This window comes from Hippoglossus hippoglossus, chromosome 18, assembly GCF_009819705.1.
Source record: "Hippoglossus hippoglossus isolate fHipHip1 chromosome 18, fHipHip1.pri, whole genome shotgun sequence".
NCBI classification, from domain to species: domain Eukaryota; kingdom Metazoa; phylum Chordata; class Actinopteri; order Pleuronectiformes; family Pleuronectidae; genus Hippoglossus; species Hippoglossus hippoglossus.
The window spans coordinates 12,782,761-12,804,190 of NC_047168.1; the positions used below are offsets into that span (position 1 = coordinate 12,782,761).

General features: G+C 41.1%; 3 protein-coding genes and 1 long non-coding RNA gene across 6 annotated transcripts; 2 read left to right on the forward strand and 2 right to left on the reverse strand.

Annotated features, from left to right (window-relative positions):
* The first annotated feature begins 240 nt into the window (after nt 1-240).
* On the forward strand, nt 241-16,230 carry LOC117751932. The gene is made up of 3 exons (XR_004611932.1): nt 241-257; nt 12,207-12,211; nt 16,085-16,230. It is a non-coding gene; the product is annotated as an uncharacterized LOC117751932 (long non-coding RNA).
* Nucleotides 998-8,352, forward strand: mfap3l (microfibril associated protein 3 like). 2 transcript variants are annotated; one of them, XM_034568901.1, is made up of 4 exons: nt 998-1,178; nt 2,657-3,047; nt 6,284-7,117; nt 7,148-8,352. In XM_034568901.1, exons 2-4 carry the CDS (start codon nt 2,774-2,776, stop codon nt 7,243-7,245), a joined length of 1,206 nt encoding a protein of 401 aa, XP_034424792.1. In that variant the 5' UTR covers nt 998-1,178; nt 2,657-2,773; the 3' UTR covers nt 7,246-8,352. The 2 variants fall into 2 exon arrangements, with proteins under 2 accessions (XP_034424792.1, XP_034424791.1); XM_034568900.1 differs by having other exon boundaries at nt 1,000-1,178; nt 6,284-8,352.
* LOC117751912 (fibrinogen alpha chain) lies at nt 11,842-13,912 on the reverse strand. Of its 2 annotated transcripts, XM_034568961.1 has the most exons (5): nt 13,600-13,912; nt 13,081-13,264; nt 12,843-12,988; nt 11,972-12,354; nt 11,851-11,932 (listed from the first exon to the last, which is right to left on the reverse strand). In XM_034568961.1, the coding sequence occupies exons 1-4, from the start codon at nt 13,714-13,716 to the stop codon at nt 12,013-12,015; spliced, it is 789 nt and encodes a 262-aa protein (XP_034424852.1). In that variant the 5' UTR covers nt 13,717-13,912; the 3' UTR covers nt 11,851-11,932; nt 11,972-12,012. The 2 variants fall into 2 exon arrangements, with proteins under 2 accessions (XP_034424853.1, XP_034424852.1); XM_034568962.1 differs by having other exon boundaries at nt 11,842-12,354; nt 13,081-13,513; nt 13,600-13,911.
* Nucleotides 14,530-20,023, reverse strand: fga (fibrinogen alpha chain). The gene is made up of 8 exons (XM_034568838.1): nt 19,874-20,023; nt 19,141-19,235; nt 18,868-19,051; nt 18,161-18,306; nt 17,638-17,736; nt 16,898-17,059; nt 16,102-16,723; nt 14,530-15,547 (listed from the first exon to the last, which is right to left on the reverse strand). The coding sequence occupies exons 1-8, from the start codon at nt 19,932-19,934 to the stop codon at nt 14,850-14,852; spliced, it is 2,067 nt and encodes a 688-aa protein (XP_034424729.1). The 5' UTR covers nt 19,935-20,023; the 3' UTR covers nt 14,530-14,849.
* Between the last annotated feature and the right edge of the window lie 1,407 nt (nt 20,024-21,430).

The following is a 21,430-nucleotide window of genomic DNA, read 5'->3' on the forward strand; positions in this document are numbered from 1 at the left end:
GACTTGAACTGTGGCTTCAAGGTCAGTCAACTGTCTAACAAACAGCCTCTACAACCTGGATAGCCCTGACGATATTTGAAGGGGCTTTTGTTCAGTTATTTCCTCCCAGGAATCTCTTGTGTAATCCATATTTCCTTATTGTTCCAAAATAACTTTTTGTTTTGTGCTGCCCTGAATCCTGCTGTGACTCCTCCTCACATAGTCCAACCTTTTTAGATTTGGATAATAAACACGGGAGGGGATGGGTTGTGACCACAGTCCATTTGCATGTGTGCATGTTTTAATGCACGTGCACAAAAAGAACCATTTACTGCACCACAAAATTAAATGTATTTACACTTCACCTTAATGCGAGTGAGGTTTTCAAGCCAATGACTCTAACCAAAGTGCATTAGTCAACTATTAGATCAAATTACAAAGTGCAATGTGAAAAGGCACAAATGGAGCGACAAACCTCACAGGGATTATCATCAACCAGAGTTCAGGAGTTGTTGGAGACCGATAGAAACACCACTCCAAATGAATAAATGTACAATGTCAACAGGACATGTTAATAAGCAACTTTTGGCAAATGTTGTTCGTCATAGCGAGTAACTTATTACAATAGCTCCAGCTTTAAAGTGGGGTAAGACATTTACGGAACTTCTGATGTTTAGTCTCTTCCTCAACATTTTATATAATTTATTTTTTTTGCCCTCTGTGAAGCACATTTTAAAGCTAAAAGCTGTTATATAAAAGTTATGATTTGTAACCGTTTCCTATTCTCTGCCTTCATTTTTAACTCTAAAAACACAGCTATGAAGTGTTTTACATACGTTATTGTTTTATAACTGTTTCCTGTTTGCCTTCATTTATTTTATATTTAACTCGTAAATCAGATTTTATTAGTGTTGTGAAAGGTGTTATATGACTAAAATTAATTCTAAGTGTATTATTATTATTATTATTTAAAATTCATCTCGCCGCCTCGGCTGTTCCAGCGACGCAGCCCTGCGACGTTTCCTCCGTGCGTCCGCAGCTGATCCGCAGTTGATCCGCAGCGCAGAGCGACGCGTCGCGGTGACATAGCGGTCGAGCAGCGGCCAGAGGAGGATGCAGATGCCGGAGAAATGAGCGACGACGCATCGACTCTGGTTCCTCTCACCGACGCCCGCGTTCAGACAACGATGGACCACGATGTGAGTAAGAGAACCGGCCGCGGTCACCCGGTTATTTGTCGGGATTTAGCTCCTCGTTTAGCCGCTAACGTCGACGCCGAGTTGTCCGCGTAGCTGCAGCTGAGGCGGGGGGGGTAACGTCACCGCGATGCTCGGGTGTGAGTCCAAGTCTGTGTCCTCACGACTCCGACTATTACCCGCTTTAATCTCCATTTTAACCTTGAGCCGCACATTGAACGACGTTAGCTCATCATTCGCTAAAGACGCTAGTGCACAGCAAACAGCTGAGGCGGATCTGGATGGGTCCCTTGATGCTAAAACCAACCAGCACATAGCCGGGTCCCGCGCCTTTTCTACGCGTTAAACGGCGCCGCAGTAACGTCAAAACCCTCCAATACAAACGAGTATATACATTTAATCATCTATTTTATATTATGCATGTGTTTCTGTGGCTCACGCGTGGAAGCTCACGATGCTAAATTCGTTGTTTCCACGTCCCCACTGCGAGGACGTGGTCCAGAGATTAGACGAAGCCCTGCACCGCTCCGTTATGTCGTGGCTTTGTTTTCATGAGAATCCAGATGTTAACGTGGAGGAGGAGGAAGCTGCTGTTTGTTGTCACGTAACAGCTGGTTCCGTTCAGGATTAGTGCAAACTGGAGATATTTGTGTTGTTAGGACGAGAATCCGTCACTGAAGACCTGACACTGGTGTTTTATTTTATTTTATTATGAATGAACGTGATCAAAATGGGAATAAAACCACTTTGCTCCAGTTAAAAGTCTTGAACAACCAAACAGGACAAGAAACTGATAAAATGCTTATTTTAGTTGACAAATCGATGAATCCTCTATTAGAGAACAGGATCACTTAAAAGTATTAGATATATATATATATATATATATATATTTAAGCATATGTACAGATGTAACCTCTGGTGTTATAGGGAATGATGCGATAATTGATTGGATATTAAAATTAAATTTGCCCTAATGGTTTAAGTGATTTTTAAATTGTATTAATTTCATTTGTTTGAAGAACTGAAAGACACTTAAAAGACTAAGAGACACACAATGATTAAAGCTTGAATGATTAGTTTGTAACGTGTGTTAATTGGTAGAATTTAATCTGCAACTCTCTGATTAATCATTTAAGCAACTTCTGAGGATAGATGCTAAATTTGCCTTTTCCAAATGTGACATTTTGCTGCTTTCCTTGGTTGTACATAACTGTAAATTTGATTCATTTGCATATTAAACCAATTTGGAGGTGTCACAATGGGCATTTTTGTTCTATTTTTAGATTTTTTTTATCTGACAAACGATTAATTATTAATGAAAAGGGTCTTAAGTTGCAGCCCTGTGACATTCAAGAGCCTGTTACACAAACGGCCTCCGTATCAGTTTATTCCAGCCTCTGGGCATCAAGTCCCGAACAGGTACATGTTTTGTCCTCTGCCGACTCATTAATAAATGCCATAAATCTCTTTCTTGTTTTCAGTGAGATCCTCGGAGCCAAAGACCAAATTGCCTTCTACTATTAAGAGATAGCCAGTGTGCAGGATGGAGACCCAGGAGGAATGACAAGTCTCTTCCCCATCGCTAACACTCTGAGAAAATGCACTGGAGCGGCGCAGACGTGTTTGTGGTCCTGGTGTCCCTTATCGCCTCTCACACCACCGGGGCCTTATCTGTGGACGTGGATGGAAACGGCACAGAGACCAGCAATGGGACAGATGGCGGATTTGTCCCAGTGGCGTTCACTAAAGTGAGCCAGATAATTGCCCGGGAGGGGAGCTGTGTGCAGATTGATTGTAACATCACCGGAGAGCCGTTCCCCAGAGTTCTGTGGTTCAACTCCCATGGCGTCCGTCTGGACACGGAGATGAGTGGTGAGACAGATTGTACTGTTACTTTAAATCTGGTTTCCTGTTCTCTTTGTCACCAGCACTGTCAGTCACTCAATTATAATTGAATGTATAGATAAGGTGTCAGGTTTGTTCTGTACTATCAAGTTGATATCAAGTCATTACAATAACATGCATACTACAGTGTTACCCCCAAGGAAGTGATTTAGGGGAGGTGGTAAACCCCTTGATCCCTTTATTTAGTAAAACATTGCCTAATAAAATGGTATTTCATTTATGAACCTGTAACTTTGCCCCTTTTCTTTGAAGCTTAATGTTTTATTCAGAAAAGTGTGAATGATTAATAGAGATAGTTCACCTCTGCCCGGATACAGAGCGACAGGAAAGACGTAGAAGAACAAGGGGTAGAATGGCAGCATCAACGTTTGAGCTCAAAGTCTTGCTCACAGGTTTCTGGACGACTCAGTTACATCCTCTCATATTGAACGTTTACCGGTTAGATCCACAAACTCATTCAGAAGTTCCGTTGTCTGTTTTCAAATCTTCGACTCACTTCAGAAGGAATGCGGAGGGAAGAAGGGTTTGTTGTTTTGACGCTTTAGTTCTGATCCGACTTGTTGAAACCTGCATTGTTCTTATGACCCACAAACAGCGTCTTTACCGTTCCGAGCTTTCCCCCCTGGGTTACACTCAGGAATGTAATTAGGCAGTGGAAGACTTTATCACTGAGTGAACTACTACCTGCTGTCAAACAGTTGTTAAAGATCAGATTTACTAACCTGCACTTGCAGATGTTTATTACTCCGGCTCCTTGTGTTTTTTTCTTACTAACTTCCTCGTAGTATTGGAAAGAACATCAATCGCATCACATGAGTCAGTGGTGAAGGTATAATTAGATTCTGGCTTTCTGGTAGAGTGTTGCTGCTCCTCCTGACGACCCACTCATCTCCTCCAGAGGAAACCAGAGTGGGAAATTGATTGTGTTAAAGCAGTAAAGAGGGCGGCAGAAATGTTTTTACAGTCTCGTCCAGACCTAAGATTTAGAGACGCCTTCCGTGATGTCTGTCCATCGTACTGCCACACTGTACAGACGGAGTTGTAGCTTTCTGTGGATAAATGCAGCTCTGAAAGTCAACACTTTTTATTTAGAAGTCAGTGAAGTTCGTTGATTAACTTGTATAATCTTGTATCTTTCAAAAGGAAGAGTTTCATTGTTTGAAGCATGATTTAATTACATTTCATCCATGGAAAACCTCAGCAGATAAAACTGAAGCTGTAGACAATGATTTTTTTTTTTAAAGAAGTAGATTTTATATTTTGGGAATTGTGATTATTCACTTTCTTGCAGGGAGTTGGATGATATCAGTTGGAGTCTCATGTCTGTATGATTTAAAAAATGAAGCTACAGCCAGCTAGCTTAGCTTAGCACCAAGACTAGAAACAAGGGAAATAGCTAGCATGGGCCTTTTTTAAAGCTCAGTAATAAAGATTTACATCACAACCTTTTGTGTTTTTACTGAGGGTTTTGTGCCAATAAATAAATCCAAAAAGCACAATACTTTCCTTCTGGTTTTATTTAGAATAATTTCTTGTTTTTTTATTTATTCATTAATGCGTTACAAACTTTTCCTCGCTTTTCTCTCACTGTTGTCTCATTCGCTCTATTCTCGCTGCCTGTTTTTCTGAATCACGCTGGGTTAATCTTATCCCCTTGATGACCAAAGCAAAATAATCGGGGCAGGAAGGTTTAGTGAGTTTCACCCAACAAACTATAGCCAGGCTGCACACATGCTTTAATCTGTACATGTGAGGGTATTTAAACCAGCAACAAACGTAGGCCTTGAGCTGGAAAACACATCACTGTAGGTGTTGACTGACAGGCAGTGCTGGTGACAAATCCTTTTTCAAAAACATATCTTACTGGTTAACGTTTCCTCACCTCAGCCACAGTTTGAGTTATGTGCTGGTTTATTGCGTAGTTCCAGATAAATAAGACTCTGACACGGTGTACGGTGTAATCATGTTTATGTTTTCTGAATAAATCAACTCTTTATGATTTCCTTGTGTGTTGGAGCCATAGTCTGTTTAGACATAGACCCCAAGTGCAGAAGTGCCTGGAACTTGTACTCTCTAATGACCAGCAGAGGGCGACTCCACTAGAAGAATGTCTCTTTAAACATCTTCAAAATATAGAATTATATTCCCCCCCCCCCCCCCCCCACATTTGGCTCAAATCCTAGAAAAGGTTCGACAAAATTGTGAGATGGATTGTTCTTGTTTTGATTTGCGAGTCAAACTGAGCCACCACCTGTTTTAATATGCAAAGCATGGCAGGTGTAACAAGGACACTGCTGCTCTCTGGACACAAACACATGAAGACCATGTTCAGTCCTTCAATCCAACAAAATGAGCCAATGTATCAGAAATCAAATATCCGTCATGCACTAATCGAACCCATACTTAATGTAAAGTAGACATTTACGTTGCAGAGCCAGAGTTTGAGATCATCACAGACTGAGGCTTAAATATGAGATGTACTGTACAGACAACTCCTCTTGGCCAAAAGACTTATTATTTTTTATTGATTGATAATGATGTGAGCCAAAACGGTGTGTTCTCGAGTTGTCAGCCTCCATAAAGAGTCAGAACAGTGCAAATGTAAGCAAATCTGAGAGAGAGCGAGTTCCTGCAGCTGCAGAAACGCTGCAGAGGAGAATTCACTGCGGCGTCACTGAGCACAGAAACAGATGCATCAAGAGGACTTTCAGAGTTTAAACTTTGACTCTCGAGTGAGTCACTTAGTGGGCAGTGACTTCATGTTTTTAGAAGCAAGTTATAAATGTCTCTGGTACCATAATCAAAAGAACAAAGTAATTTGTTCAATAAGAAAGATTTTTGAGAAGTTTCCAAAAAAAACTTGGTTTATCGGTTGTATTCTTTTAAGTCTCTGAAAACATCCCTGAATTATCCTGTTTAAATTAATCCAAAAATAAAAACCATAACCACAAAGCTAAGGCCTCTGTCCTCTGCCTCAGAACATTGTACACTTTTGAAGTCATTTGTTATGTGCATTGCAAAACGTGGTGGTTATGTGCTGGCATGCCAGGAGATTTCTCATAATCTCAGTATTTCGTTCTGACTGTTGGTTTTATTGGTTATACATTTATTGCTGAGATCTCAAAACATGAAACATCTGTCCTTCAGGCTAAACATTCTGCTCTTCCAAATGTTTCATAGCCTCCGTCTGTTTGTCTCTGTAGGTGGGAAGTGGTGGCTGTTGGACAATGGCGTCCTCAACATCACCAACATCGAGTTTGCAGACCGTGGAAAGTACACTTGCATGGCGTCCAACGTGTACAGCAGCTCCAACTGCACGGTGACACTGCGTGTGGTAATTACCAATGGTGACATGGGTGTGTACTACATGGTGGTGTGTCTGGTCACCTTCACCATCATCATGGCCCTGAACATCACTCGCCTCTGCATGATGAGCAGCCACCTAAAGAAGACGGAGAAAGCCATCAATGAGTTCTTCCGCACCGAGGGTGCCGAGAAGCTGCAGAAAGCCTTTGAGATCGCCAAGAGGATCCCGATCATCACCTCGACCAAGACGCTGGAGCTGGCCAAGGTGACGCAGTTCAAGACCATGGAGTTTGCGCGGTACATCGAGGAGCTTGCTCGCAGCATCCCGTTGCCCCCGCTCATCATGAATTGCCGCACCTTCATGGAGGAGATCCTTGAGGTGGTGGGCGTGGAGGAGATGAGGCACACTTTTCTCAGACAAGGACCGGAGGGGCGACGGGAGGTAACAGGCATAGTCGCCTCCATAGGGGGGAGAGATGTCTTCACCATCCTGCAGGAGAGGGAGAGGGAGAGAGAGCGAGGGGAACGCAGCGAATCCCCCGCCGCTGACTCGGACAACTCTTCAGTCCAGGAGCAGCCGCAGCACATAGCCATCCAGGTGTCGGTCCACCCGCAGCTCGCCGCCGAAGGTTACTGCAGCATTGAAGCACCACCACAGCCAGAGGCCACACCCTCCTCACCTCCCCCCTGCTCCGACACGCCGCCCGATCCTCTTAACCCTGAGGAGCAGCCTCAGCCTCAAGCTCAGCCCGAGGCTCAGGCGGAGGCTGAGGGCGAGCAGAGCGCTGAACAGGCCTTGCCCGAACCAACGGCAAATATGACCGCTCCCTGCCAGGTGTTTTACGAGAGCCATGTGTGACGAACCCCGGAGGAGCAACGAGTTACCCTGCTATGCATTTTCACTTGAAGACAAGAAAAGGTCCACAAGCATTTTTAATTTCACATTTTGGAGAAAAACAATCATTTTTAATTTATCTTTTCTGAATGGAACAATCTATGAAAACCTTTGTAGGCTGTTCTACTGAAAATAAACCACAAGGTTATCAGACTCATGGGTTTTTCTCACTCTGGTCCTTTCATGCTTGAATGTACACGGGAGGGGGAATCAATGTTCCTATTAATGTAATAAGCAGAGAATTGTAAAGGAATACTTCCTGTGTTGAGATTTTCATAGCTCAGATTATTATTTAAACACTTCAGTCTCGAGGGGAATGATTTTTTTAGTTTCTTATAGTGCTAGGCATTTTAAGACTAACTCCAGAAATCTGCCTCAAGCTGCTCTGCGTGACGTTATTTCCAAACCCTCCAAAGTTCAGCTTCCTTCATGTGTTAAACAACTCGCAGCCGAGCCGATGTTATTGTAAAATGTCCCACTCACCTATAGATGCATGCTGGACAGAAACACAAGATTTGAAAGTTTGGTCACAATTTCATGATTGTACGGCCTACTGTGTTTCTATAAGTTACAAGTAAGCCAGGCTAAACCTCTTGAGTGTACAGTATTTCAGCATCGGGTCACACACCCCTCTGATAATGAGTCTGTTTCCTTTGAAATATTTTGATTACAGTATTAGACTGTTACCCATTGTGGTGTGATTTTTGTTCCTTGGCTAGTTTAAGTGGTTTTTAAAGAAGTCTTCTTGTCTTCTCTCTCCTCAGTAGAGACGAGCGGATTGTTTTCCTCTGTCATGTGCTGTTTGAGATTTTTCATTTGACTTCTGACCTGCTCTCCGCATCGTCTTGCTTCTGCAGAGGCTTTAACAGTACAGTTGCATGTGAACGTGGACAGTGGAGATGTTTCACATCTTTCTCTGGGGCTAAGATACAAGGACTTCTTTTTCTTTGCTTGGCTGAAAGTCCAGTCCATTATAGAGATGAACTGGACTCTGTTCTTTTACTGGTGCTCTCGAGATATCTCTTTTTTTTTGTAGTGGAATAAAATGGAAGTGCTGTGTTTAAAAATGTTTCCACAGTTTGGCCTTTTTTTTCATTTAGCTTTTTGGAGGATAAATGAGCCTTTTTCACTCATGGTTATTTTATTACAAAGCAGGATCAGAAATGTCTGAGACAACACTATCTAAAATTCTGACATTTACAGAAGAGCTGAAGAGTCAATGGGCAAACTGTTAGACAATTTTTATAATTACTAGTTAAGAAGCTAGTCACAGCTTCTCAGATGTGAGCTTCTGTTTGTTTGAAATTTTAAAATTTGAACAAAATCCATAGTGTTTGTTTTTTGTCCAACCAACAGGTGCCTTGCATAAACAATCGAACCTACACAAACTAATGCCTTTTCATTAACAAAGATGCAACAACTTTTAACTTTGCCAGCAAAGAACTGAAGATCGGATCATTTTGAAAGGAATTTGGTTTGTATGAATATCCTTTTATCATGAAGCCGAAGAAGTGGAACCTTCGGAAAGAGACGACTCAGGTTGATCACACAAAGCCATGAATGATGAGGTGACAGGACATGGACGTTTTTCATTGGCTGTTAATCAACAACATACCTATGACTTTTTTTTACCAGATTTCCAACGACATGCTAACCTATGACTTTTTTTTACCAGATTTCCAACGACATGCTAACCTATGACTTTTTTTTTTACCAGATTTCCAACGACATGCTAACCTATGACTTTTTTTTTTACCAGATTTCCAACGACATGCTAACCTATGATTTTTTTTTTACCAGTTTTCCAACGACATGCTAACCTATGACTTTTTTTTACCAGATTTCCAACGACATGCTAACCTATGATTTTTTTTTACCAGTTTTCCAACGACATGCTAACCTATGACTTTTTGGACGACACTAAGCTATGACCTTTTTTTTACTTGGCTTCAAACGACATATTTTTATCATGTTTCGAACATACTAATCTATGACTTTCACCAGTTTTTGAACGACATGCTAACCTATGACTTTTTTAGGTGGTTTAAAACGACATGCTAACCTATGACTTTTTTAGGTGGTTTAAAACGACACGCTAACCTATGACTTTTGTAGGTGGTTTGAAACGACACGCTAACCTATGACTTTTTTAGGTGGTTTGAAACGACACGCTAACCTATGACTTTTGTAGGTGGTTTGAAACGACACGCTAACCTATGACTTTTGTAGGTGGTTTGAAACGACACGCTAACCTATGACTTTTTTAGGGGGTTTGAAACGACATGCTAACCTATGACTTTTGTAGGTGGTTTGAAACGACACGCTAACCTATGACTTTTTTAGGGGGTTTGAAACGACACGCTAACCTGACTTTTGTAGGTGGTTTAAAACGACACGCTAACCTATGACTTTTTTAGGGGGTTTAAAACGACACGCTAACCTGACTTTTTTAGGTGGTTTAAAACGACACGCTAACCTATGACTTTTTTAGGTGGTTTAAAACGACACGCTAACCTATGACTTTTTTAGGTGGTTTAAAACGACACGCTAACCTATGACTTTTTTAGGTGGTTTAAAACGACACGCTAACCTGACTTTTGTAGGTGGTTTGAAACGACACGCTAACCTATGACTTTTGTAGGTGGTTTGAAATGACACGCTAACCTATGACTTTTGTAGGTGGTTTGAACCGACACGCTAACCTATGACTTTTTTAGGTGGTTTGAAACGACACGCTAACCTATGACTTTTTTAGGTGGTTTGAAACGACACGCTAACCTATGACTTTTTTAGGTGGTTTGAACCGACACGCTAACCTATGACTTTTTTAGGTGGTTTGAACCGACACGCTAACCTATGACTTTTTTAGGTGGTTTGAAACGACACGCTAACCTATGACTTTTTTAGGTGGTTTGAACCGACACGCTAACCTATGACTTTTTTAGGTGGTTTGAACCGACACGCTAACCTATGACTTTTTTAGGTGGTTTGAAACGACACGCTAACCTATGACTTTTTTAGGTGGTTTGAAACGACACGCTAACCTATGACTTTTGTAGGTGGTTTGAAACGACACGCTAACCTATGACTTTTTTAGGTGGTTTGAAACGACACGCTAACCTATGACTTATTTAGGGGGTTTAAAACGACACGCTAACCTATGACTTTTTTAGGTGGTTTAAAACGACACGCTAACCTGACTTTTGTAGGTGGTTTGAAACGACACGCTAACCTATGACTTTTGTAGGTGGTTTGAAACGACACGCTAACCTATGACTTTTGTAGGTGGTTTGAAACGACACGCTAACCTATGACTTTTGTAGGTGGTTTGAACCGACACGCTAACCTATGACTTTTTTAGGTGGTTTGAAACGACACGCTAACCTATGACTTTTTTAGGTGGTTTGAAACGACACGCTAACCTATGACTTTTTTAGGTGGTTTGAAACGACACGCTAACCTATGACTTTTTTAGGTGGTTTGAACCGACACGCTAACCTATGACTTTTTTAGGTGGTTTGAAACGACACGCTAACCTATGACTTTTTTAGGTGGTTTGAACCGACACGCTAACCTATGACTTTTTTAGGTGGTTTGAAACGACACGCTAACCTATGACTTTTTTAGGTGGTTTGAAACGACACGCTAACCTATGACTTTTGTAGGTGGTTTGAAACGACACGCTAACCTATGACTTTTGTAGGTGGTTTGAAACGACACGCTAACCTATGACTTTTGTAGGTGGTTTGAAACAACACGCTAACCTATGACTTTTGTAGGTGGTTTGAAACGACACGCTAACCTATGACTTTTTTAGGTGGTTTAAAACGACACGCTAACCTATGACTTTTTCATTATGTCGTCCGAAATATGAAAAAAAGTCATAGGTTACCACATCGTTTCGAAAAATTCTAAAAATAAAAAGGTCATATGGTATGGCAAATGACTAGAAAGTTACAGGTTAGCATGTTGTCCGAAATATGATTAAAAAAGTCAAAGGTTAGCAAATTCTTAGAAAGTTAGCAAAATGATTGGTTGGTATGTCGTTATATGAAATAGTCGTAGGTTATAACGCATGTCATCCGAAATACCCCAAAACGTCATAGGTTAGCACATCGTCTGAAAAAAAGGTTAACATGTAGTTCAAATTTGAAAATAAATAATCACGTCTTTGGAAATATGATTTAAAAAATCATAGTATATTAAAAGGCACAAAACGACATGAGCAGCAAAATAAAAAAAATCAATTTGTAGTCATTAACTTGATTAGGAATATTTTTGACTAAACATGCACAGGTAAAAAAAGGTGTAACAACTTTTTGCCAATTCATCAATTATGAACCGATAAATTAGTCACCCGTCTATCTTTTAAGAGCCTAATTTAGGGAAACATTGAAATCTAACAGGGAGAAAGACAAGAAACTCAAATATTCAAATGTGAAAGTCTTTACTAACATGCATAAAATTAAATTTTCAGTTACTAAAAAGACTGGATAATAGGGTGTGTATGAGGTGTTTGACATTTGTTCTAACTGATTAACAGTTAAATCATTTATCAAGTTTACAGAAGCAGCACAGCAATGGAAATCCATTACAGCTGTTTTCTAATAAATAAAACTGTTGAGATGAGGTAATATGAAACTCTGACCATATCCGTGGTAAACAAAACAGGAACTGCAGTTATTTGAATTGTCCTGTTAAAATGGAGGAGAAACACCTTTTCAAAAATGTTCACTGCAAATCTGAAAGTTCAAGAACCTCCACGTCTGCAGAGTCCAGCAGCTCCTCCAGACCTAACTCATTCTGTCCAATGTCCTCAAACTGGGTCAGCAGTTCTCTCTGGACCGCTGGGATGCTCCTATATTCTGCAGACGGGGCCGGTCTCATAACAGTTTTCATCAAGACGTGTGCAGTGTCTTCAGGAGGTGTCGTGGCTTTGTTTCTCTGGTTGATGGCCTTGTTCATCTGGTCCATGTCAGTTTCAAGTGTCTGATAACTGGGGTGATCGACAGTGAACGGTAGCGCTGACCGACACGACCCGTGACAGGCTCGGAGCGTCATGTCGATGTCCACCTGGTTAGATAAGACAGAACGTGAGGTGTTAAATATACAATGCCACAACACATGAAAAAGACACGCACAGAGAATCTGCTGCTGCGTTGTTTGTGTGCAAAAGGACCACATGACAGAAAGTACGGACCCAATTCTGGGAGCATGTACGTACAAGGAAAAAAACAATGGTCCTAAAACACATGAGAGAAAGTGATAATCGGAGGACTTGTGATATGACGACCTTAAAGGTTGCATCAGGATATTATTGTTCATGGTGTTGACCACAGTGAATAGATCTTTGTTGGTACCTTGGTTAAATCCTCTTATGATACATATGTTGGCACTTTATTATGATAAAATAATTAAGGACTTGGTTCATTCTCTTGGAATAATGAGGAAATGTGATGAGTCGACAATGAGATCTGTCTCTTGATTCACAGAGAATAAAAACCTAAGACTTGATTGAGATGAAACTTGTCTCTATTTTTCGGCCCGTGAACTCATCTCACCTCCGTTCGATACAAGTCCTCAATCTGCTTCCAGACGTCGCCGTGCAGCTCTTTGAGTTGGTGCGACAAACTGGTCGAGCGTTTCCGTAGTGACGTGAGAGTTCGAGACAATTCCTCTGCGCTTTCCACAAACTTCAGCTCTGAGACTGAACACAATAAAAACAGCATTATTCAGCCTGCATTGATTTATTTACTGACTTTACTTCGTCCAGCAGAGCGAAAACAAACTGAGTCTCACTGTATCTGTTGACTATAACTCTGCGGTTTGAGTTGTAGATTTGAGTCATCGCCGTCATGGACGTCTCAGCTGCATCCTCGTACAACTTCCCCGTCTTGCAAACCTTCCACAGTTTTCTGTCCACATCACTCTCCATCTGTGAGATCAAACCCTGCAGTCTGCAGCCAGACGGGCACTTAGAGACCTGTGGACGAGGACACAAGGTGAACAAGGACTCAAGTCATCTGTGCCGGCGACACCCTGTGGCCGCAGGCATTTGGCATTTGGGTTGTCCGTCCGATTCTTGTGAATGCGATTATCTGGAAAACGCCTCGAGGGACTTGCTTCAACTTTCGGTACAGAAGTGATTAGATCTCAGTGGGTAAAGGTCACAGTGACCTTATAAGTAGATGGAAACTGCCTCCGCCAACCAGTGCAGTATTTCTAGTTTTAACTGAAACACAAGAGGATAGAGTGACGTGTGTAATTACTGCTTTACTTCTGATAAATGCAGTTTTGTGTGTTTGCTTGTTTTTTTACCCAGGCGTCATCTGAACACAGAGGCACGTCTGACTCTGCTCGACACTGTGGCTTTCTGTTTCTCTGGGTTTGACTGACGGGCTGTCGGCCATCTTGTTTCTGCTGCTTCAGCCTCATACACACTGTGGAACCAAACAGAAAAACAAAAATTAAGACTACCCCGTTCAGTTCAGGGCCTGTTAACCTTCAACAGAGCTCCAATTCAAACACGACAATGCAAACACAAAATGTTATTTGTGTGCATGTTTTTATCTTGTCGCTGGGACATCTGGAAAGGGCAAAGATCTTTATTGATTTTTTGTTATTCAGTTCTCGTTAAAGTTGAAAGTAGAAAAGGACACGACCTCACACATTTCAACAGAATGTGTTTCATCTTTCTACCATTTCTCACTTAATGAGGAACATTGTCACTTTCATGCTGTAAACTTACCCGGAGAAAAAACAGAAATTAGTCTAAATATTTTTGCAATGTCTGTCAGAACATAACAAAAAGTGCCTTTGAACATTTGTGTAAATGTCATTGATGCAACAGTCTTAAAAGAACTCAGTAAATTTTTATTGTAGAAAAAAGATTTAGCTCACTGCGAATGTATGAGGTTGAACCACATTATTAAATTGTCTAACAACATAAAGCTTAAGTTATATGAAGGACCAAAGTGGATCATTTCTAAATACTGTGTTGGACACATAGTAGATTTACACACTAAACAAGTTAGTTACATTCAGTTGAATAATCTTTACTGCACGCAGGAGAGTTTAATTTAGATTAGCTTTAAAAAGTTGTCAAATGAAAACCTCCACGGGGGTGAATACGTTTTCATTTGTCTGCCAAGCTCATGAAATAATCTGTATTTTGTTTCCATTATAAACTAAAACTACACACTTTTTTTTAAAAATTGGAACTGAAGAAACGGCTCGAACCAGGAGAGCTGAAGTGAACATTGAATCTTTATTGATCGAGCAGAGTTCAGCAGCACGGAGAACATCAGGTTTTTCCGTGAACTAACAAACAGGTTACTCATGTTTACACAGCGGGTCGACAAATATACAAGTGAAGAAACACAGACACTGGTGGTAAATTATTGTGGGATTTCACAATCACGTCAAACAGATCAATGACACTACCTTGGATTTTTGTCCTCAAATATTTTTTTGACCCTCGTACATCTTGTTTCCTCTTTTAATCTGAATGTCTGGAAAAGTGTATATTTGATATCGTTCAACTATTTTTTTTCTTGCTCTGTGCCCCATTAAAAACCAGTTGATCGGATAAACACCTTCACACTCTTCAGGCTGTAGTTAGCAGGTTTATACGTCACCCACACAACTCCGTTTTCCACCTTATACGGCGTGTTTTTCTCTGGGTCGTATGTGCCTTTGTAATAGATCCCATTTAGGTTAACCGACTGGCAGTTGTTGTACCACCACCCGCCCCCGTACATCGCCGCGCAATTCTCCTCCCCCCTGTCGTTATCTGTGTCGAAGGTGCTGAATTTCATCCCGTTGTGTGACACGTCAGACTTTAGCATCACCAGACCGTCCCCGGCGTCCCCCGTGTACCCAGATACGTGCAGCGCGTACCCCTCTCCCTCAGAACCAACCCTGACTGTGTACTCGGCAGTTGCTACTCCCTCGTCCCAATCCTCAAGCTCCACCTGCATCATGGTATCGCCCTGATTAGTCAACAGGTGGAGGTTCTGGTTGCCCAACCAAAACTCCCCCTTTCCCTGCGCGTCAACTGAACCAAACCCGTCGCGGTATTCGGCCCAGGTGCGGTTGAAGCTGAGCGCGCCGCTCTCCCTCTGCTGGACTAACAACCATCCACCCATTGGACCCTCCTGCTGGCAGTAAACCGCCACTAAACCCATGGAGTCCGTGCCGCCGGGTTTGATTTTAAACAGGCCGTTTGTTTCCCCGTTCAGGTGCTTCTGGTGGGCTTCAACACAATCTGCAAACAGAGAGGGGCACAGCGTAACCGCGAGTTAGCTTGGACCGGCTTGTTCTTGTAGACCTGACCCAGTGAAGCACTTTCTCCAATTTTTGATTAATCAGCAAGATCATAATTTTTACTTTGGGCAAAGAAAAGTCTACCATCAAATTAAAGTCTTTGTAGTTTGGTTAAAGTTTAAATGGTGACATTCAGTTTCAGGATTTCAGAGTCTTTTTAATCTGCGACCTTCACAGACTTTGTTGCTCTCGCAGATTAAACAGACTCCGGTCAAAGAGACACTTTCACAGCAAACTGTCAAAAACAAATATTACTTGCGACCCTGTCTCGCTGAGTTTACAGACGGCTTCTTGGATTTCAAAATGACTTGATTATAAACACTGAATGTGAATGCAAATGTTTTTTTATTTTTAGCTCTAGCAACAAACAATAAGAAAACAGTGTTCACAATGTATTTCTAGTACAGAGGGCTAGCTGATGCTAAAGCATGTCATCTAGCTGAACATCGCCCTCTCTGCTTTTGAAGTTTTACTCCAGGTTGGAGGTTTCGGTACCTTTTCCTACATAATCGGCTTGTCGCTGAACACGCGCGCTCTTCACACTTCGGGCGTGGACGTCAGGAAGGTCCTGTTCCGGATTATCTGTCATGAACCCACCGATGTCAGAACCAAATAAATTCATGAATCCAGGTTTGGTGTCTTCTGTGATGCTTCCCTTAGTGCCACCGGCGTGGTGCGTGGTTATAGATGAGCTAGAGGATGTATGGCCAGAGGAGCTATGGCCAGAGGAGCTATGGCCAAAGGTGGGGAATATAGAGCTCATTCCGGGCTTGGTAGAGTCGGCCATAGCACGACACTCGGGGCCTCCCTCGATCACCTCCTCCACTTTCTCCACTGGTCCGTCACGCGTTTGGACAATTGTCCTCTTGATGCTCTTGGTGCAGGAGATGGTTTTGGTGGTCGTGTGGCCCGTGCTGGGTTGGCTGTGGCCTCCAAACCCTGCACCAAACAAACTTCCGTCGCCTCTGTGCTCAGTGATGGATTTCGAGGAGGAGGAGGAATCGCTGGAGGAGGATGATGTAGTAGATTTAGAGTAGGAAGTACCTGGGTCCTTGGTGATGGTTGCTGGGGATGCGGAGGAGCCTTCTGACTCGAGGATCAACTGGATGTTCTTCACCTGAGAAAGACAAACGAGTGTGCAGGTTCTGTAAAGATGATGTTCTGGTTGTATTTTTCTTAAGATCAAAATCTTCAGGAGAATCCTGAAACAACAACTGAGCTTCACTTGTGTCGTGTGCAGAGTCTTTCACAGTCCCAATAAAGTAATAAAAATAAAACGAGGGTCACTCACATCAGCGAAAATATCTTGTGTCTGCTGTGCTCCCGTCGTGGGGCCACTGGCCGACTTGAAGATACTGTCAACGAGCACGTCCTTCATCAGCCTGCTCTTCATCACGTACAGTGTCCCCGCCGACTGGATGTTCTGAGCCGACCTGGAGTCCAGCTGGTTAATCTGTGACGTGGACAGAACGGATGAAGTTTAGTTCAAAAGATGGATTTGTTCTGGTGTTTGCTGTTTTAACTTTCTGAATGAATTTTTCACATCATGTGAGAATAAGTGGATACTGTCATTTTAAAGGTTCCTAAACAAACTATTATTTTATCCCCGTACTTTATCTCACCATTTATTTTTGTCAATTTTGTTCATAAAAAGGAATCGCCCAAAGAGAGTTTTTAAAGGTTTATTGCTATTATGTTTCAATCTGCAGTAAAAATGAGACGTTCTAATGTGATTATGAAAAACTGGATGTTTTCACTTCTCTTAGCAAACGTGACTGTTAAGCTGTGAAGTTATAAAGAACTGTGGGAAAACATTCGTAATAAAAGTCACATTCATACGATGTTTTATGATCATTGATCAACTTCTTGACCTGGTAGTTTCGCGTTTGACTAATCAACAATGTTTCAACTCAACAGATTCAGGCCAGAGTTGTTCCTGTTAATATCTTGAATACCTTCGATCTTTTCTGAGGAACTAAATCTGAACTTTTCCGGGAAAATGCAGGTGACGTTCCAGAGGTCGGTTCTCACCTGTTTATTCAACTCCACGTAGCCCTCCTTGTCCACCTCGTGCTCCGAGTAGCTGCTGCAGGAACCTTTGCAGGAACGAAGCTTGATGTCGATGTCCACCTGACACACGCAGGAGACATTGTGTTAACATACACAATACACAGAGAATTCCAGTATTTGCTCCAAATGTACTTTTTAAACGTCCGTTTTACTTAATAAAAATGTTTAAGTATGTAACAAATACCTAATTTGTGTTTTAACGTTTAACTATGAGGAGAAAGCCAGCCAGGGCTAACAACAAATACATTCAGTTTACTTCACATCAGACTATTACTAAATTCAATAACCAAAGCTAACTACTGGTCAGAGTAAAATAAAAACTGAAGTTTAAGCTTTCATTCATTTACATATGTGTTGAATTGTAGTTTTAATTTTTGCTAAGTTACGCCAAAAACCGTTTTTTCTAAACTCCACTGCTTCTCTCGTTACTGTCGTGGAACATCAACGCCTGTAACTGTGGTTTATTTTTGTGGTTTCTCCGTACCTCCAGCCGCTGCATCTCAACCACCTGGTCTTTGACTCGGTCCTTCAGGGCGCCGAGGAGCCTCAGCTGTCGGTCAATCTTGATTTTCATCTCATTGATCCTCTGTCGCAGACTCTGGGCCAAGTCATAGTAGTTGCTGCCGTGACCTGGTGGAAGGATGGACAAATCATAAATATATCACATTATAATTCATATGTTAAATCACAATAGATACATTAAATTATAATGATTGAATGTAAATATTATAATAAATACATTAAATTATAATAAATACATTAATTATGTGAATTATCTTAGAAGAGATCAAAATATATGAGTTATCAACATGTTCACTTTTACTTAAACCATGGAGCTGTGTTTTTACGTATATTTTGGTGTTTTGGACATAAATGTAATTAATTAATACAAATAATATACATTTCATATTCAGGTGCTCTTTGGAGTTGTGTGTAATTAAAAATGGACAAATAATTTTGATTTTAATGCAAACCAGTGGAGTCTTGTATTTGAACACTGAAATCAGTTAATGTTGAAGGCACGGTGGCAATATTAGAGAATCAGAGCAATAAATGATTACCTATGTGAGTAAAAATCTATAAAATAAACTGCTCACAAAAAGTAAATATAAAGAATTAATTTGGTTGTGGTTTAAGTTTAATCTCCGGCGTTTGTCAAATCGTCGCTGTGGAAATCGAACACACACTAACCTGAGTCAATGGTCAGTTTATCCTTCAGGTAGTCGTACGTCTGTTTGGACACCTGGTCGGTGGAACGGTGTCTGACCCTGTTCTCGTCCAGGATGCTGCGGATCTTCTCGACCTTCCTCACCAGTTTGTGGTCGTATTTGTCCATCAGACCCTGGATCCTGCAGCCTGACGGGCATTTGCGGCCCTGACGGAGGATTAAAGAAAAACATTAGATGTGATGAACGTGTTTCCTTTGTCAGTTTGTAGAAAACGCAGGATGAAGCGAGCCGTTACCCAGTCGTCGTCTGTGCAGAAAGGCCACTCCTTCTGACTGGCACAAGTCTCGGACCTGGTGCCGGGCTCCACCGGACGAGATCCTCTCGGGTCAAACGGCTAGACAAACAGAAAAATATTACTTCCATCAAATTCTGGATAAATCTGGCAAGAAATAAACCTGACGAAATTTGTAACATCGCTATCTTCATCTACTCGTTTTCCATTAAATTAAATATTTTCTGCTGCTGTTTAAACTAATATATAAAAAAGGGAATGTTGTTTTAATGAATCCTCGTAATCAGATCTTGGTAAAATGATCTCTCACTGATGTTTTTGTGTTTTTTCCCGTTTATAGGATTTGTTTGGTAGTTCTTCAGAGAGAGGATGTCGCACCTTGTTCAAACCTATGACACAAATTGTGATTTGTAAATATGGGCTATACAAATAAAATTCGACTGTTTAATCATGTTTGTTTGATCTCAATCTTTTTTTTAAAAGGTTAAAAAGTACCAGTTGTGTTTTTACACGGAAGTCATAGCAACAAATTTTATATATTTATAATCTGAAGTATTTATTCAAGCTGTAAATCATGGAGGGAGACACGTTCCTCTACCCATCGTTATTATGGAGAGTAGCTTATTCAATCTCATCATTATAATGTGTTGCAATAGTCATTTAAAAGTACATAAGCAAGATCCTATAAACTACCAGTGTATAAAGAAGTATATACAAAAAGAGTGATGAAGACTCACCGGCGTGGACGCCACGACACAGACCAAACCCAGGCAGACGAGAACTTGGAGCGGTTTCATCTTGGCTTCTGTCGCTGAATGATTCTCCAGCGTCGGCGTCGCTTCATTTAAAGCCTCGAGGTTCAGTTTCCACAAAACCAATGACTCACCAGCGTCCGGGGTCACATCCATAAGTTGAGCAACTTCGATCGATGAGGAGGCTGTTTACACACACACACAGAGACACACACACAGAACAAACACTCACAGGTCAGTTTCTACAGGATTTACTGGCATCTGATAAAATGATTTCTCTCAGTAAACAGTGACAGGAACTAAAGTCATGAACATGCAGGAGAAAATAAAGACGAAATTGACTAAGCAATAAATCTGGAGGAAAGTTTTGCTTTCTTTGTATTAAGTTATTTAATCTTTAATGTCTTTAATTGCCTTTTTGCCAAAGGTCACATCTGTGTCACATGAAACCAGAGGTGACGTCTAAATGTTAAGATTTAACAAAACCACAATGTCCACGGTCCTACTTAGTCAATTTCTGGAATAATAATCATTAACGTCATTTATATGTTACATTTCAAAACACAGTTACAAGCTGCTTTTCAAGTTAAACAGTGAAAAACAGTATGAAACAATTCAAAGCTATTTGAAGATCACGTTCTGTTCACAAATCAGATAAAACATAAAATTATTCAAATAGACGATAACAACCAGGAGAAAACACACCAATAAAATGTGTCTTTAAAAGAGTTTGTCCTCAGGGGGATTGTTCCACAGAGAGGGGGCGCTCTAACAGAAAAGGCCTGGTGACCTCTGGACTGTGGGAGGATGAGCTGGATGTTTACGGGAAAAGATCTGAAACGTTCTGAGGTGCAAGTCCAGAACGAACGAGCTTTACAAGTCAAGACGTTTCTGAATGCATTTATTTATTTTTAAATATACATATATATATATATCTTACATAAATCTTTTTCAGACTCGTTTCAAATTGAACCTTTAAAAACATCCCTGTATTCTCACCAGCATTGTGAGGACGCCTGGACATTGTTAGTCAGGATTAGAAGGATGATTTTTACCATGGAGGGACGTTGAGGGACGTCCACAGTTTGGATGTGATGAGCTGGAGACAGTTGATCAGACGGCAGCAGCAGCACCTAGTGGTAAAAACACTTATTACACATGAATCATCAGCATGGTACAGAGGTCAATGCTCTTTTTCTTGTATATACAAGAATTAATTTAATGTAAAATTTAAATGAACAGTTTAATCTGTTGATCCGTTTACATTTAAAACTGGATTTCATCATTTTACATGTTTGACATTGTTACTCATTGAAAAACAAGAGAAACAATAGTGATGAATTTCTCCAACACTGAAAATTCTTATAATCTGTGAAAATGGATCAATAAACATCGGACTGGCCAAATGTGAATTTCACACATGTACCAGCTGGACTGAGAGAAGAGGGTTTGGATCATTCTGTGTCAAATCATGACGACCTCGTCCTTTTAAAGCTCTGGTGACTAATGAAAATAACAAACAGTGATTCATGAGTTTAAAA

What these genes read in the sequence shown, in the direction of transcription:
- mfap3l (XM_034568900.1), top strand. Translation starts at nt 2,774, where the DNA reads ATGCACTGGAGCGGCGCAGACGTGTTTGTGGTCCTGGTGTCCCTTATC. An exon ending in TCTGGACACGGAGATGAGTG is followed by an intron (nt 3,048 to 6,283) that starts GTGAGACAGATT and finishes TTGTCTCTGTAG; the next exon opens with GTGGGAAGTGGTGGCTGTTG.
- LOC117751912 (XM_034568961.1), bottom strand. Translation starts at nt 13,716, where the DNA reads ATGAGGCTGAAGCAGCAGAAACAAGATGGCCGACAGCCCGTCAGTCAA. An exon ending in TGTGTTCAGATGACGCCTGG is followed by an intron (nt 13,265 to 13,599) that starts GTAAAAAAACAA and finishes CCTCGTCCACAG; the next exon opens with GTCTCTAAGTGCCCGTCTGG. An exon ending in AGGACTTGTATCGAACGGAG is followed by an intron (nt 12,355 to 12,842) that starts GTGAGATGAGTT and finishes TTATCTAACCAG; the next exon opens with GTGGACATCGACATGACGCT.
- fga (XM_034568838.1), bottom strand. Translation starts at nt 19,934, where the DNA reads ATGAAACCGCTCCAAGTTCTCGTCTGCCTGGGTTTGGTCTGTGTCGTG. An exon ending in TAAACTGACCATTGACTCAG is followed by an intron (nt 18,307 to 18,867) that starts GTTAGTGTGTGT and finishes TCCTTCCACCAG; the next exon opens with GTCACGGCAGCAACTACTAT. An exon ending in CACAAGATATTTTCGCTGAT is followed by an intron (nt 16,724 to 16,897) that starts GTGAGTGACCCT and finishes TGTCTTTCTCAG; the next exon opens with GTGAAGAACATCCAGTTGAT.